This window comes from Bos taurus, chromosome 29 (genome assembly GCF_002263795.3).
Source record: "Bos taurus isolate L1 Dominette 01449 registration number 42190680 breed Hereford chromosome 29, ARS-UCD2.0, whole genome shotgun sequence".
NCBI lineage: Eukaryota > Metazoa > Chordata > Mammalia > Artiodactyla > Bovidae > Bos > Bos taurus.
In genome coordinates this window covers 47,306,174-47,321,774 of record NC_037356.1, presented here as the reverse complement: position 1 = coordinate 47,321,774, position 15,601 = coordinate 47,306,174, and the positions used below count along the sequence as shown (strand labels likewise).

General features: G+C 56.2%; 1 protein-coding gene across 10 annotated transcripts in view; it reads right to left on the bottom strand.

Moving 5' to 3' along the window:
- Positions 1-15,601, bottom strand: part of ANO1 (anoctamin 1) — a 189,774-nt gene that overhangs the window by 36,720 nt on the left and 137,453 nt on the right. For all 10 annotated transcript variants that reach the window (XM_059882961.1, XM_059882964.1, XM_059882962.1 and 7 more), the window contains one exon: positions 12,128-12,288. In XM_059882961.1, coding sequence (XP_059738944.1) covers positions 12,128-12,288 — 161 coding nt within the window. The remainder of the gene's footprint in view (positions 1-12,127; positions 12,289-15,601) is intronic.

Genomic DNA, 15,601 nt, shown 5'->3' with positions numbered 1-15,601 from the left:
TCCACTCGTTCCACTACCAGCCTGCACTGTGGTAACGCCTACCTTTTCATGAGGACTCAGCGTACACCAGGCTCTGTGCTAGTGACTTATTGACATCAAGAACCCTCAAAACAATGCGATGCACTAGAGAATGATTTCCACTCACACCTTTGCCTGTGAGGACAGAGGCTCAGAGGATTGTGCGCTCTGCCCAAGGTCGACTGTAGGTTAACAGCAGGAGTGGGGTTTGAACTGACCTCTGCTCGACCCCAGAGTCTACCCTTAACCGTTACGTTGACTGACCTTCCGCACATCTAACGTTCTTTAAAGGAGCAACACTTGCAGCAAGTCTGATGGCTACAGCAAAAGTTGTATTGCCATTTTACGGATGAGGAGACAAAGGCACAGACAGGGTAAGTAACGTGCCCAAGGTCCTACAGTTATGCAGCTGGTATTGAAGCCCAGGCATTCTTGCTAGAATGTACTGGCAAATGTCTGAAGACAGATACAAAGGCCCTCTCCCAGGAGTATTTGCAGTTTGACCAGGACCAAGGCTGGACCTGAGGCCACAACCTGTGGCCAAGGAGACAGTGCCTAGACAAGGCTTGTTGGCCTCAGCTATGTTTAGGAAATGCATACATTTTATATTAATCATGAGCTTCCTGTCTCTCCTTTAAAAGTCCGAAGCCTCTTTAGCCAAGGTTTGGGCATGCCTTCTCTGCTGGGCCACAGACCGCGCCATGCCCTGTTGCCCGGGCAGACTCCGTGGTGCTGAGTTTGTCAACTTCTGCTCTGGAGCAAAAGGGTGGGGCTGTGATGTTCAGGCTTGGCCAGCAGCATGAGCAACAGGAAGGCCCACACCGAGCTGGAGGCAGTCCCGAGATCTCAGTTCAGAATCAGGCATGGTGAGCAGTGTGAAAAACCACCTGCTACTGGGTTAGACCTGATAGACAGAGTGCCTGCAGAACTATGGACGGAGGCTCGTGACACTGTACAGGAGGCAGAGACCAAGACCATCTCCAAGAGAAAGAAATGCCCACAGGCAAAACGGTTGTCTGAAGAGGGCTTACAAATAGCTATGAAAAGAAGAGAAGTGAAAGGCAAAGGAGAAAAGGAAAGATCTACCCATTTGAATGCAGAATTCCAAAGAATAGCAAGGAGAGATAAGAAAGCCTTCCTCAGTGATCAATGCAAAGAAATAGAGGAAAACAGTAGAATGGGAAAGACTAGAGATCTCTTAAAAAAATTACAGATATCAAGGGAACATTTCATGTAAAGATGGGCTCAATAAAGGACAGAAATGGTATGGACCTAACAGAAGCAGAAGATATTAAGAAGAGGTGGCAAGAATACACCGAAGAACTGTACAAAAAAGATCTTCACGACCCAGATAATCACGATGGTGTGATCACTGACCTAGAGCCAGATATCCTGGATGTGAAATCAAGTGGGCCTCAGGAAGCATCACTACGAACAAAGCTAGTGGAGGTGATGGATTTCCAGTTGAGCTGTTTCAAATCTTAAAAGATGATGCTGTGAAAGTGCTGCACTCAATATGCCAGCAAATTTGGAAAACTCAGCAGTGGCCACAGGACTGGAAAAGGTCAGTTTTCATTCTAATCCCAAAGAAAGGCAATGCCAAAGAATGTTCAAACTATCACGCACTTGCATTCATCTCACATGCTAGTAAAGTAATGCTCAAAATTCTCCAAGCCAGGCTTCAACAGTAAGTGAACAGTGAACTTCCACATGTTCAAGCTGGATTTAGAAAAGGCAGAGGAATCAGAGATCAAGTTGCCAACATCCGTTGGATCATCAAAAAAGCAAGAGAGTTCCAGAAAAACATCTACTTCTGCTTTATTGACTATCCCAAAGCCTTTGACTGTGTGGATCACAAAAAACTGGAAAATTCTGCAAGAGATGGGAATACCAGACCACCTGACGTGCCTCTTGAGAAATCTGTATGCAGGTCAGGAGGCAACAGTTAGAACTGAACATGGAACAACAGACTGGTTCCAAACGGGGAAAGGAGTATGTCAAGACTGTATATTGTCACCCTACTTATTTAAATTATATGCAGAGTACATCATGAGAAATGCTGGGCTGGATGAAGCACAAGCTGGAATCAAGATTGCAGGGAGAAATATCAATAACCTCAGATATGCAGATGATACCACCCTTACGGCAGAAAGTGAAGAACTAAAGAGCCTTTTGATGAAAGTGAAAGAGGAGAGTTAAAAAGCTGGCTTAAAACTCACATTCAGAAAACTAAGATCATGGCATCTGGTCCCATCACTTCATGGCAAATAGATGGGGAAACAGTGGAAACAGTGGCAGACTTTATATTTTTGGGGCTCCAAAATCACTGCAGATGGTGACTGCAGACAGGAAATTAAAAGACACTTGCTCTTGGAAGAAAATTTATGACCAACCTAGACAGCATATTAAAAAGCAGAGACATTACTTTGCCAGCAAAGGTCTGCTAGTCAAAGCTATGGTTTTTCCAGTAGTCATGTATGGATGTGAAGAGTTGGACTATAAAGAAAGCTGAGCGCCGAAGAATTGATGCTTTTGAACTGTGGTGTTGGAGAAGACTCTTGAGAGTCCCTTGGACTGCAAGGAGATCCAACAAATCAGTCCTGAATATTCATTGGAAGGATTGATGCTAAAGCTGAAAGTCCAATATTTTGGCCACCTGTTGCGAAGAACTGACTCATTTGAAAAGACCCTGATGCTGGGAAAGATTGAAGGCGGGAGGAGAAGGGGACGACAGAGGATGAGACAGTTGGATGGCATCACTGATTCAGTGGACATGAGTTTGAGTAAACTTTGGGAGTTGGTGATGGATGGGGAGGCCTGGTGTGCTGCAGTCCATGGGATCTCAAAGAGTCGGACACAACTGAGTGACTGAACTGAACTGGGCTGGGATGGACAGAGGCAGGAAGGAAGACAAGAGCCCTTCCTTTGCAGCTGTGTCCCTGCAGCCCTCCCTCACTACGGCAGCTGTGTAGACACCTGTGGGTCCTGCTGAGTTCCCATCCCTTCCTTTCAAGGGGCCCAGTGATGGTTCTCCTACATCACACAGACGTAACTCGATGTCTGTGTCAGCTGCTGGGTGTGCTGGGGGACCTCCTTGCATCCAGCCTGCAAGCCCTTTGCACAGATGGGTAAACTGAGACCCCAAGGAGGCAGGTGATTGGTGAATACACAGCGGAAACCTGGGTCTAGGACTTCTCCCCCCAAGATTGGCCAGGATTAGGGGCATGGCTTCCCACCCACGTGAGCACAAGCCATGTGCCAAACATGGTCAAGGATACTAAAGACAAGAAGAGAGGCCCTCGATCCCAGGAGCCACATAAGGGGGCCGAGGAGACAAGTTCACTTCCCTAAATCCAAGCCCAGTAGGCAGTGCAACACAAAAGACAAGCAGTGAAGAGCGAACCCAGGCCAGGGTGCGAGCGGGTGGCTGAGTTCCTTCCTGCAGACAGGTTTTAATGAGAAGCATTAGGTAAAACACATTCTTGTAGAGGAGCCCAGAGGCGGCAGGTGAGCGACGGACACTGGATCTACCCTGGATAGAAGCAGGTGTTGGCTTGGCCTGGGATCGCCCCCCACCCGCCAGCCTCAGTCTCCGCGTGTGTACCATGGGCTTGATAACAGTGCCTGCTGTGCGGCCTCGGGTGGGGCATCCACGTGCTGAGGGCTGGACAGAAGAGCGGCCCTATGACCCGGCCCTCCTGCAGGATCTCACCAGCTCTCATTAAGGTGTCGACACAGGGTTGGCCCTGTACGTACAAAGCATCCAGAATATTTACAGACACATCCATCACAGAGGCAGAAACAGACCGGCGGCTATCAGGGATGGGGGCGGGGTGAGGAGGACAGACGGCTAAATGGGCACTGGGGCTCCACCTGGGGGGTGCTGGTGAGGATGGCTTGGTGCAGGGAGGGTGCTAAATGCCACTGGGCAGTGTGCTTAAGACAGTTAACTCACATTATGTGAATTTCACCTCAGGTAAACGAAACCCAGAACGATGGGTGCAGGTCCTGCTTATGTGTTTAAATTCCCTGCCGTACACTGGGGCTGCAGAGAAAACGGACCAGACACACCCGCCTGGTTACAGGGGGTGGGGGCAAGCTGTCCATTTCCCCCAGGAGTTTTCAGACTGTGCGCTGTATTAGAACCCCTGCGGCAGGGGCCTGCCAAATGCAGACGCTGGGCACCACGCGGACCCAGAGTCTGCATCCCGTGTGAGCTCTGTGGCTGGCCCCGTGCACACACGTGTCTGGACACTCTGACCTGCCCACCATCTGCCCTTCCTTCCAGCCCCCTCTCTGTCCATCAGATGAGCTGTCAGTCCGTGCTCCAGCTACCCCGTGTCTCTGGTTCGGCTCTCCTCCCAGGCCGCGTCCCATCCCACCTCCCCTGGGCCCTGCTTGAACTGTCCAAACCGCCTTAACTCCTAGGCCTAACCCTAATTCCCCAGTTTCTGACGTCTCCGCGGCTGGCTGCTGGCCCCCCTTTCTGAGACCTTCCTCCTCTGAAGCACGGCTACTGACACATGGACGATCTTGGATGCGTTGTTAAACGTTCCTGGTTCCGCCCTCCCACTGGCTTTTTTTTTTTGTAGGATATTTCCTTTTTTTTTTGGCTGTGCCTTGCGGCACATGGAATCTAGTTCCCCCACCAGGGATTGAACCTGCACCCCCTGCAGGGGCAGCCCAGTTTTAACCACTGGACCACCAGGGAAGGCCCCTACCCATTGTCTTCTGTTGGAACATCATGGACGCTCAAGCTGCCGTGGGAATCTCAGAGGCCATGGAGGGAAGGCTCTGACTGAGGCTGGGTGCTGCAGAGAACGGCGCCGTTTCCCCTGTGAAGCCCAAGTTCCTTGTGGGCTGGGGGTCTCGACTTCTGAACCTGGATCAGGCACTGCTGAGCCACGAGGGCGCCGGGGCAGGCATGGCACACCCTTCTTAAAGTGCAGTCCCCGAGAGCAGAGAACACCTTCACCAACCTCTGGCTCCTGACAGTGCCCGCTCTCTGCATGTGGAGAGCAGGGCTGGGTCTCCTCGGGCTGCAGGGACCAGGCGATGGTGTGAACCTGCCTGTCAGTCCACAGGGGAGCTGGGGCTCCCGCCCGCACAAAGGCCCTGACCCTTCATGGTCTCACTGATTCTACTTATTTATCCCTTGAACAATTGTCCGCTCATGAACCCGCTGCTGGCCTTTGAATTCCAGCAGAGATTAAGTCTCTCTCCGTCTCTGCCCTGCTCGGGTAACTCAGCCAGTGACCTGCCAACTGCATTCAGAGCCTCGGGCGCAGACCCCGGGAGGGGTTTCAACCACACCTGTCATTCCACTGACGCTGGGACCATCTCTCCACAGCTCCTTGCAGCCAGGCTCAAATCCAATAACCACCTTTGTTCTGCCTAGAACTGACAAGCCTTGAAAACTCCATTATTATGCTATAATTTCAGAAAATTGATCCTGGTGCGAACAGCTAAATGGAGCTCAAAGTTGCTTCGTCTTGACACCTTACTGGAGGTTTTGAAATGTTATAAATCCCAGGCAGTGGAGCGTTCAGCCAAAGCACAGGGTTCCAGGACCAGCGGGTCGCCCCCTTGGGCAAGCCAGACCCCATGGCAGAGCGGAAACAAGATGGAAACAGCTGCCACAACGACTCCTGGGGCGGTGACCCAGCCCTGCCAAGGGCAGAAACAGGTTTGGGGTCGCTCTCTGTCACTGAGCGAGAAGAAACGTTCACAGCTGGAGGACAGGAAAAGAAAGGACACGTGGGAGAAGAAACACCAGTGTGAAAATGATCCTTTAGAGGGTAATGAACAAGTAACTGAATAAGGGATAAAAAAAATCCTATTCAACAATGGCAAGCTTGCTGCTAATTACACTTGACAGCAAGTGTGAAAAGACTGGGGAAAGAGGGACTGTGTCTCCTCCACCCTGCGGGCAGGGGCGGGGAGTCAGCGGGCACCTCCTAGCCCAGCAGGCCCTTTCCTGTTGATTCTGTCTTGATTTATAATAAGCTCCTCTTTCCCTGAGTGCTTCCTGGGAGCGGTCTGGCTTTTTTGCTCCCCCCACCCCCGCCCCAAACGGGAACACATAGACTGAACTTGCCCTTGACAGACAGGCACCTTTGTGGTCTCCCACAGCGGAAGTGGGGCTGGAGGAAGCAGGGCGGACAGTGGAAGCAGAGACTCGCCCGTTTCCCTGAATCTTGGATAGAGGAGGATGCAGCCGTCTGTGTTTCTTCCAAGGATGGGGCTGCTGGTGAGTGCTGGCCGGCACCTTTGAGGGTGTGAGGTGGTACTGCTTTGCGCACAGTACGTGCTCAATAAATAAGCTTGCCACGAGCAAGCTGGCTTCATGGAGAGTGCACAAAACCCAGCCAGCTCCTTGCCATGCTGTTGGCTGAGCAGCATTGCTGCCTGTCTGCCCCTCACTACTGGCTCGTGGTAAATCTCTGCATCCCCAGGAGGGCACAGAAGGGGCGTGGAAATATTTGGACAGAGAGGTGAGACCAGGGCACTAGCTTGGACCATGGAGGCAGGTGGGCCAGGGCACAGATCTGTCACGTCTGTTACGAATCTATTAGCTGTATGCTCTTGGGCAAGTCACTTAACCTCTCTGTGCTCCCATGTCTTCATCAGAGAATAACGGGGTTTCTCTCCAGGGCTGTTGTGGGGACCAGTAAACTCTGTGTGAACCTCTGGAGGGGGAAGGGAGCCCATCTACCTGGAGGGAGGGAGGGAAGCTAGTCCAGGCAAGAGAATGAATTTAAGGTCATCCTTCCAGGAATAAGGGCACACAGCAGCCAGAGCTGGTTAGTACCACTGGCAAAGGAGTGGAGCCCAGGGCTCACATATGTGGGGCTGGGGAGCCAGACTGCTGGAGCTCAAGGTCTTGCCTCTTCACCTTTAAAAAAAAATTTTGGTCATGCTGCACCACAGGGCAACTAGGATCTTAGTTCCTAATCACGGATCGAACCTGTGCCCCTGCACTGGGAGCGCAGTGTCTTGGCCCCTGGACCGCCAGGAAGGCCCTTGCCTCTGCCTCTGGTTAGCTTGTGTCACCCCGGGAAAGCTGCCTCAGTGGTTCATCTACCAAACGGAGGAGCAGAGCCTGTCTTCCTCTGACAGTCACTGGGAGAATGAATGAGTCTCCATACAGAAGAGGCTCAGAACAGTGCCCGACACGCAGTGGCACCAGCCGGCTGAAGCCAGTGTTTTCTGAAGGAGATGGAGGGACACAGTTCACAGAGGACCGCAGGCACAAGGTGAGAGGTTAGGTCTGAGCTCCAGTCTCACAGGGTCTATCTAGGCCGTTTTCACATTTCCAAAAAGCAAGCGCTCACCAATCGGATGTAATAGCTAGCACAGCGTGACAACTAGCACCAGGCACAGCCCTAAGACACCATGAGGCGCGACTCATTCGACCTTCCCAACCGCTCTCTGAGGTGGGTTGGGTCACTAGCTCCATTTGACAAGTGGAGGAGCCGGGGCCTGGAGAGGTGGAGCGACCTGCCTGAGGGCCACACAGCTGTTAGGGGACCGAGCTGAGGTTTGAGCCTGAGTCTGGCCGGTGGCTGGCGCTGTTACCCACTGACGAGCCATCCTGGCACACAGCCAACCCAGCTGGGCATTGAATTGGACCAAACCACCCAGCCCACAGCTTCGCAGGTGGGCTCCACTGTGTGCCTGCTGCAGGGTCAGCCACCCCATCCTGGAGCAGGGAAACTGGGAGATTTTGTGCTCAGCTAGGAGGTTCTCCAGCCTCAGCTCAGAGCTTCCCGGGCCCTGATCAGAGAAGAAGGGAGCCGATCAGAGATTTTGAGGAAAGTCATGGAGGCTGGTGATGAACAGAGGGCGGTGGGCGAGGGACGGGGAATGGTTCTGATGGACACAGAGCCCAAAGAGACAGGGATGGGCAGGGCAGGGGCATGGGCTCAGGCTCAGTGGAGCCCCACTTTCCTCACCTGTGAAATGGGGACAACTTCTCAGCTGTGGGGATGCAGTGGAATGAAGTACAAGGAGCATCAGGCCCCATGTCAGACACAGACAGATCAGCTCAGTGACTGATGGCCATCAATCCTACATTTATAGTCAGACTGATCCCAGAATTAATCATCAGAGCTAGCGTGTGGGGCCAGGAACATTTTCACAAGCCACCTTGAACCACACAGACGTCACTTCCCCAAGTTCTTCAGCAGCCTTGGCAAGGAATCCTTCGACCTCAGCTTGATTTCCTGGAATGAGGTGCTCACCACCTGTCAACCCAGCGTGATCCAGCACTCTGTTGGAAATCTCTCCTTCTGAGTTGGTGACCTCTGACTCTCATTCTCGGCCTCGTTGGGAGGACCAGCCTGTGCCAAGTTGACTGAGTTCATGGTGAAGCTATGCTTGGAGCTCCCCAGAGCCTGGGGGAGGGACGGTTCTGGTATCTCTATTACCTGAGTGTCCACAGGCTACAGGCCATTGCTGAGCCAATGAGGGAGGGACAAGTCTCACCCTAGCCTCTTCCCAACCAACCAGGGCACTGAATAACCAGGCCTTCTCAGACTCAGGGTGACCGCACAGGAAGGTGCTCTGAGGACCATGCTCATTCTGTGGGTGCAACACCCAGGCGTGTCCTGCAGGTGACAGGGAAGGTGTGTGACATGCTAGGATTCACTGAGACATGGGCAGTGGCCAGAATCCAACCGAGTTCTCAGGGCTCCTGGAGCAAGACCACCCCTGGGGCTGACCATGGAAGGTCATTCTTGAAGCTGGAAATGGGATGATTAGTGTCCAAATGGCTTGTGACTTTATTGGCTCCCAGGCTCTCAGCTGAAGCGAGCTCTGATCGGAGGAGGAGACGTTTGCAGAGGAGAAGGACAGAGAGCTTGTAAGCCATGTGCTGCCCAGAGATGCTTGCAGAGGTGAATATGTCTGGGCCGCAGCAGGTGGATGGCAGGCAGGGGACCCTCTGGGCCACGGGTCATGCCCAGGTGGGCAGGATGCGGGGTGATGTTCATGTGGGATGGGGGATGTCATTTGTACCCCTCGACCTCCAGATGACACCTGCTTGGCCAAGCCCAAAGGCATCTCCTTAGCTCACAATAAGGCAGGCAGGAGAGCCCTTTGGGATGGTCAGTCTCCTCCGTCAGGGGCCCTCAGTTTGGAGAAACAGTTCCTAGGCCTCTGGGCAGGACAGTGGGAACAGACGGGGCACTGCTGGGGAGCCCAGCGCAGGGAAGGAGGGGGCGAGAGGCCCCTAACTGCTTCTCTTGCGCGTCCCCATGGTCCTCCTTTCTGCTCTGTCTGCTTTCGTGGAAACCGGCTTCTTGCTGTCACCCGCGGGGGCGGTGAGCATCTACCATGGAGCTCAGGTGGCAGTGAAAGCCCCCTGCCGCCCCCGTCAGAGCCGGGTCAGCCTCCTTCCACCACCTCCCCAGCTCCTCTGTGCATCAGTAGCTGTCTCCGACACAAGTTTAAGATGAGACCCTGACACAGCAGAGGCCGCACTGGCTCCTTGGTCCGCCTGGTGAATATGAAGTCCCCTGTGACCCGTGCTGGCCTTCAGGGTCCCGCCTGCTCCACACACCTGCAGACTCCTTCAACAGGCCTGCAGCCTCGCCACGGGGCCTCTGCACCCGCTGTGTCCTCCTGCAGCCTGGGTGAAGGCAGTGGACACAGCGGTTTTCACCTCCTATGGTTTCCCCAGAGCCCAGAACAGACACTTAACTAAATACCAGTTGGTACACACCCTACACACCAGGCACATCTACCTGGTCTCACTCCTGCAATGTGGCAGGCAGCCACGCCAGTGGTTCGCGGTCACAAGGGCAAGGCTGTTTATTGAGAGTCAGCCACATACGTGCTGAGTGCTGGCTGAGATTTTGTGCCCGATGTAAATGTCCTTACCCCACACCCATTTTACAGGCAAGGAAGCTGAGGGCTGACTGACAGGGTGGGGCAGTGGTGGGGCTGCATGGAGCCCCTGGGGTGTGAAAGTGCACACGGACCAACCAGATGGGCATCCCTGAATGACCTTCCAGTGGCTTGGGCGCTGAGCACCGTACGTTCACGCCTGCTCGTGGGTCACCTGGAGACCACGGTAGGCGCTGGCTTGGCCACCACCCCGGCCGATGGATCCTGGGTGAGGGAACAGAGCTGGCCGGCGGTGTGCGGAGCCTTCTGCTGTGAAAACTGGGTCCCCGTAGCCACGCAGGCAGAGGCACACCGTGCCGGAGCCTCGGTGGAGAAGACGCCCAAAAGGGGCCTCTGATGAGGACACCAAGCCCCTCTTCAGATCTGAGGGTGGGGATGGGATGGGAGTGAGGTGCTCGGTGCGGACACGTCTTCTAAGAGGAGGTGCTGCAGCTCGGACCCTCACCAGGACCCGTCCTCCCCGGTTTCCAACGAGTGTAGAAATGTAATCGAGCAGTGATCGGACACCAGAGGGCCCGGCCGGTGGCCCACGCTGGAACAGGAGCCCAGAGGACGGGCCAGGCTCTCCCCCTCTCCCCTGACCCCTGACTCAGCCCTCGGCTCCTCTGCACACCGGCCTCCAGATCTCACGGGTTGGGCCAAACCCCACGCCCCTGGCTCCAGGAAGCCTTGGACAAAATGGGACAAACCCCAGCCGCCTGCCAGCACCTGGTGCTTCCTGGGCTCACTGAGCCCCTGCAGCCGCCCCTTAACACTGATGGAGCCTGAACACAACCGCGAGGGTGGCGGGCGAGGCTGCAGGGCCATGCAGGGTGGGCTCAGGCTGGGAGAGGGTTCCAGAAGCGTGCGGGCCCGGAAGCCCACTGCCTGGGCATCAGCCCTGTTCTGCTGCCCGCGGAGGTTGGCTCTTCTCTCCTGTCACCACCAAACTCCCCCTGGCTTGCAGGGGAATCCAAGGCCCCAACTCAGAGGATTCTGAGGTTCTGAGGGCAGGTCCCCACTCCCCTTAGTAACGGAGGCTTGTACTGAATTCTCTATTTGACAGGATCCTCGCAGATCTCAATCGCACTGACAGGTAAGAGCCGCACACCTGACTGGCTAGTGGCACCCTCCACCCCCTGGCCCACCAGGGCCCACCAAGCACGAGGACACATGGAGTATGCGGGGCCTGGGGCTGCCCTTCAGCAGGTGACAGCACAGCCCTCTGTGTGTCCACAGTCTGTCTGTCCCACATCTCAGAACACCTGCCCCTTATATCTCCAGAACCCAGCTCAAGAGGCTCACGCCTCTTGCAGGCAGCCCCTCCTGACTGCCCTTTCTCAGAGGTCCTGACCCTTCCCTTGTCTGCTGTCTCTGTGCAGCTCCATCTCCTACTATCTGGGACCCCTGAGCACAAAGACGGGGGCTCTGGTGCCCGGGTGATGGCTCAGCACATGGGTGCCCAAGCCCCGAATCCCCTGCTGGCAAAGGCTGCACACGGGGCCATGGAGGAGGAGGTAGGCCTGTCGGCTAACCCAGAAACGGAGATGAATCCATTTGCGGAGTTTGCAGAGATTCATCCAGCCACCACTTACCCACCTTCCACGCCCCCTCAAGCCTGAGATGGGTACCAGGTAGGACCTGCATTTGGAAGAACTCTGGGGAGGAGCCATCTGCTCTGGACCCCAGGTGGCAATGCAGTCTAGGGGTTAAGGGCACAGGCCATGGCGACTCAGGAGGCGGGTGATCCCAGACCACTCACATCCACTCTCTCTGGACCTTGACGTCATCACATGTGAAATGGGCACCCACAGGGGTGCTGAGGGGTGATGAGAGACTTGCCCCAGGGCCTGGCCAGGGTCGGCTTCCCCAGCATCATCGGGAGGACGGTGGGAGGAAGGCAGAACCTTTGGCCCTCCTCCTTCGAAAGCAGCTGCCCTTCCTGAGCCAACAGAGCCCAGCCCCGGGAAAGAGCTCCATTTCCGGGAGAAATCACCCCCCGAGACTTTCCATGAGGGGCTCCTGGCCTGGTTGGACACATCCACGGTCATGTGCATCTGTGACCCTGCACGGCCCCCGGGTGCCCAGCAGACGGGATGGGAGCCGACCATCCCTCCCGTGTGCATTCCTGGCCCACGCCCCTGCGGGGAACCTCGAGGAGAGACAGGGAGGGTCGGGACCCACCCAAGGCCGCCCCTGCCCCAAAGCGGCGCTCGCTTACCCCAGAGGGCCATGAAGATGGAGAAGAAGACAGTGGCGGGGTTGTCGAAGAGGTGGCTGGCGCGGGCGGTGGCGCACGCGGAGCTCATCTTCCAGTAGCTGCAGGTCTTGTCGCAGAGCGGGCACATGGTGATGTTGTGCCTCTGGTCGCACATCTCCATGCTGGAAGAGAGGACAGCCCGGAGTACCCCAGCCGACGGCCAGGGCCCCCGCTGGCCCCCGCAGACCAGCAATTTCCGGAGCCATGCCGTCCTTGCCAGGGTGGACATGGTTCGGTCGGCTTGCCAGTGGGCTTCCACCGGGGCCCACATCCCTCTTCTCCACGCAAGGCCCCAGCTTGGCTTCCCACTCTCTGCTCCCCTCACCTTATAGTCTTAGTGACTTTTGAACAGGGTCCCACACTTTAATTTTGCACCCAGCCTGCAGCTTCTGTGGGTGGACCTGGGTGTGGACCCATGGGACTTGCTGTGTGGCGGGACAGGGTCACGTAAGTGTTCATCTCTGGGGTGGCCCCAGGCAGTGGGACGCACGGCCTGCCCTGGAGCTGCCCGCAGAAATCGAGGTCCCCAGCAGCCTCCCTCTGATGACCAGGCACCGTCAAAGCTGTGCTAATAGTGAATGCCGTCCAAGTCCTGACATGACAAGGCCCAGGAGACCCGAAAGAGGAAAGGAGTCAAAGCGTGAGGATGCCATGCCGTTCCTGAGTGCTGGCCTCGCACCCAGCACCTGCTCAGTGCCAGTCCTGCGGGCTTCAGTCCACCCCTGGGGGTGACCCGGTACCAGCCTGAGGGCCTCACTGGGCACTCTGGACCCATAAGAAGATGGAGACGTGGTCCACCCAGACGTCCTCTCAGGAGGTAGGTGGCTGGATCGGAAGGAACACACCTACAAGCTGCCTGGGGTTGTGGTCCCACCAGGCCGGGCTCACCCTGGAGATGAGGGGTGGCCCCTGAGCAGGATGGGGCCCTGCTCAGGGCAGGGTTTCACTCTGCTGAGCGGATGTGAAGTCTGGGGACCGCGGGGAGCTCTGCGATGCCCAGGGCCCTCCTAAAGTGTAGTATTTAAAGGCCATCAGCCATGTGAGCAGGAGACTGCACTGAGTGTCCATCCAGTCTGGACCAACTCTGGGGCTGTTACAATCCCACCTTCACAGAGCAGGAAGTGAACCCACAGAGGGGATGTCACTTGTCCAGGGCCACACAGCAGAGTGGGACTTGCGCCCAGGGCTCTGTCCCTGTCAAGCCCATCTGTCCCTGCCCGGCTCTCAGCTGCCGCCCAGAGGCCACAGGAGGGCTCCCTGCTGAGGCCGGGAGGCCTGGCTCGGCTCCTTGAGGGACAGTTTCTGTCCTCTGTGTGCCCAGGGCTGGTGGGCTGGTCCTTGAGCCCCAGACTCGGTTCCTCCTCCTGGAAGATGAGGAGAGAGGCCAGCAGAGGGCCTTGCCAGCTGCGCCCTGCTCTGCCCCTCTCCTCCCCGCTCATTTGGACAAGACGCTGAGCTATAGTTAGGCACAGGCAGGAGTGGATTCCCAGGGGTTAGATGGCTTTCTGGGTGAAGGGCGGGGTGTGAATAGGGTGATTGCTTTATAGCTTTTAAGAAAAATTTCTGGATGCACCTGAGCTTATGCACAGGATCCTGGCTGGACCACAGCCACTGGGGAGCACTTGCCAAGAGGTTGCGGGGGCCCTCCCCTGGCAGCACTGCAGGCATCCCGCTCAGCTCTCTCTCACAGTAGCTCTCCCCAGACACTCATCAAAGAAGTGTGCACCTGCTGTGTGTGTGCAGGCACGGCGTCAGGCACGGTAGACGGAAAGACAGATGGTGGGCAAGGCTATTGCCTCGGAGCATGTGGGGAAGCATGTGTGTGTGTGTGAGCACACGTGTGTGCCTGTGAACACATGTGCGTTGGGGGGGTCAGGCACACACAGTTCGGAGGGCAGCAAGGACTCGGGAGCCAGCCAGCTCTGCACGTGACTTCCAGCTCCACTGCTCGTGGTCTGTGTGGCCTGGGGCGGGTCGTTTGAACTCCCTGGGCCTCAGTTTCCGTATCCATAGAATGGGCATGCTGAGCCTCACAGAGCTCCTTTTTTTTTATAAAGGGTCACGGCATTTTATTTAAGTATATTGGGGTTTTTTTGGCCATGCCGCATGGCTTGCAGGATCTTAATTCTCCGACCAGGGATTAAACCCCGGTCCACGGCAGTGAACGCACGTGCTGAGTCCTAACCACTGGACCTCTAAGGAATTCCCCAAGAGCCCATGTTATTGGGTTGTCAGGAGGCTTAAACAAGGGAACGTCTAGGAAGCCCTGGGAACGTCACTGGCGTATTTAAACCATCCTCCCGTTCACCATCGCTATTGTGGGCACAACAGAGCAACAGCAGCTGCAGTGACCAAAAGGAGGTACAGGCACCGACTCGAGGGGCCCATCTCTCATCCTCCCTGAGCTTCCGCTCTTCTGGGGGCTTCTCCCGAAAGGAAGAGGTGCAGGACACCCACCCATGTGTGACCCCGGCCCCTCTCAGGGGACCAGTGGATGGACACACCACTGTCAGTGTGTGGCCTGGCGCCACTGGGTGGGTGGGGGGCCTGGAGCCTGAGGGTGGGAGGGGGCCGGGGAGGCCAGGGCTTGCATCTCTGCCTGCCCGTGAGCCCCACGGCTGCCCAGCCCTCTGCCCTGCCAGCTTAAACAACTCCAGCTAGACAAAAAGCCTGTTTCTGCTGGTTTTAAACCCTCAGCCTCTCCCTTCACTGCCTTCAGCCAAAATAAAGACGAGCAACAGGCGCCTGCTCTTTGGAGCAGACAGAGGCACGGGCGGTGGGGCAGCATGGTGCGGGGTGCGGGGGCACTGGCCATCCTACAGACTTGGCCGGGCCAGGCTCCAAGGGGAACACACACCTCACACTTGGTCCAAGGCGCCAAGCGAGCGGAGGCCGAGGTCAGACAGGGCCCCAGAGTCCCCAGTGAACGCTGACCGTAACCCTGGCCATGTGACAGCGCTGGCCTGGCCTGGCCCGGGGCTGTCAGCGCCCTTGCGGGGGAGCCTGAGCCTCCTGAGGCAGGGTGTCCAGGCTGAGGCCGCCAGCCCTGCCCTCCCTCCAGGACCCGGAGGCAGATGGAGCAGTCCCTGTGGGGGCGCCCCGCATTCCATTCGCCGAGTCTCTCGGACTTTGGAGTGAAGTCCCCTCCACGTCTAAGCTACTCTGATCTCTGCCTTCATTAAACCCCTGAGCACAGTGAACTTGTGTCATTGGCAAACAAAGGACAAGCTTTCTCCTGCCTGTGCCCAAAATAACCCTGGAGGGGACAGAAGCCAGATTCCTTTAACTTTCTGGTTCCGAGTGGGTGGAGTACTTTATTGTTATTCACGTAGATGGTTGCATGGCATCACCGACTAAATGGACAGGAGTTTGAGCAAACTCTGGGAGATAGTGGCGGACAGGGAAGCCTGGCAGACTGCAATCTATGGGGTCACA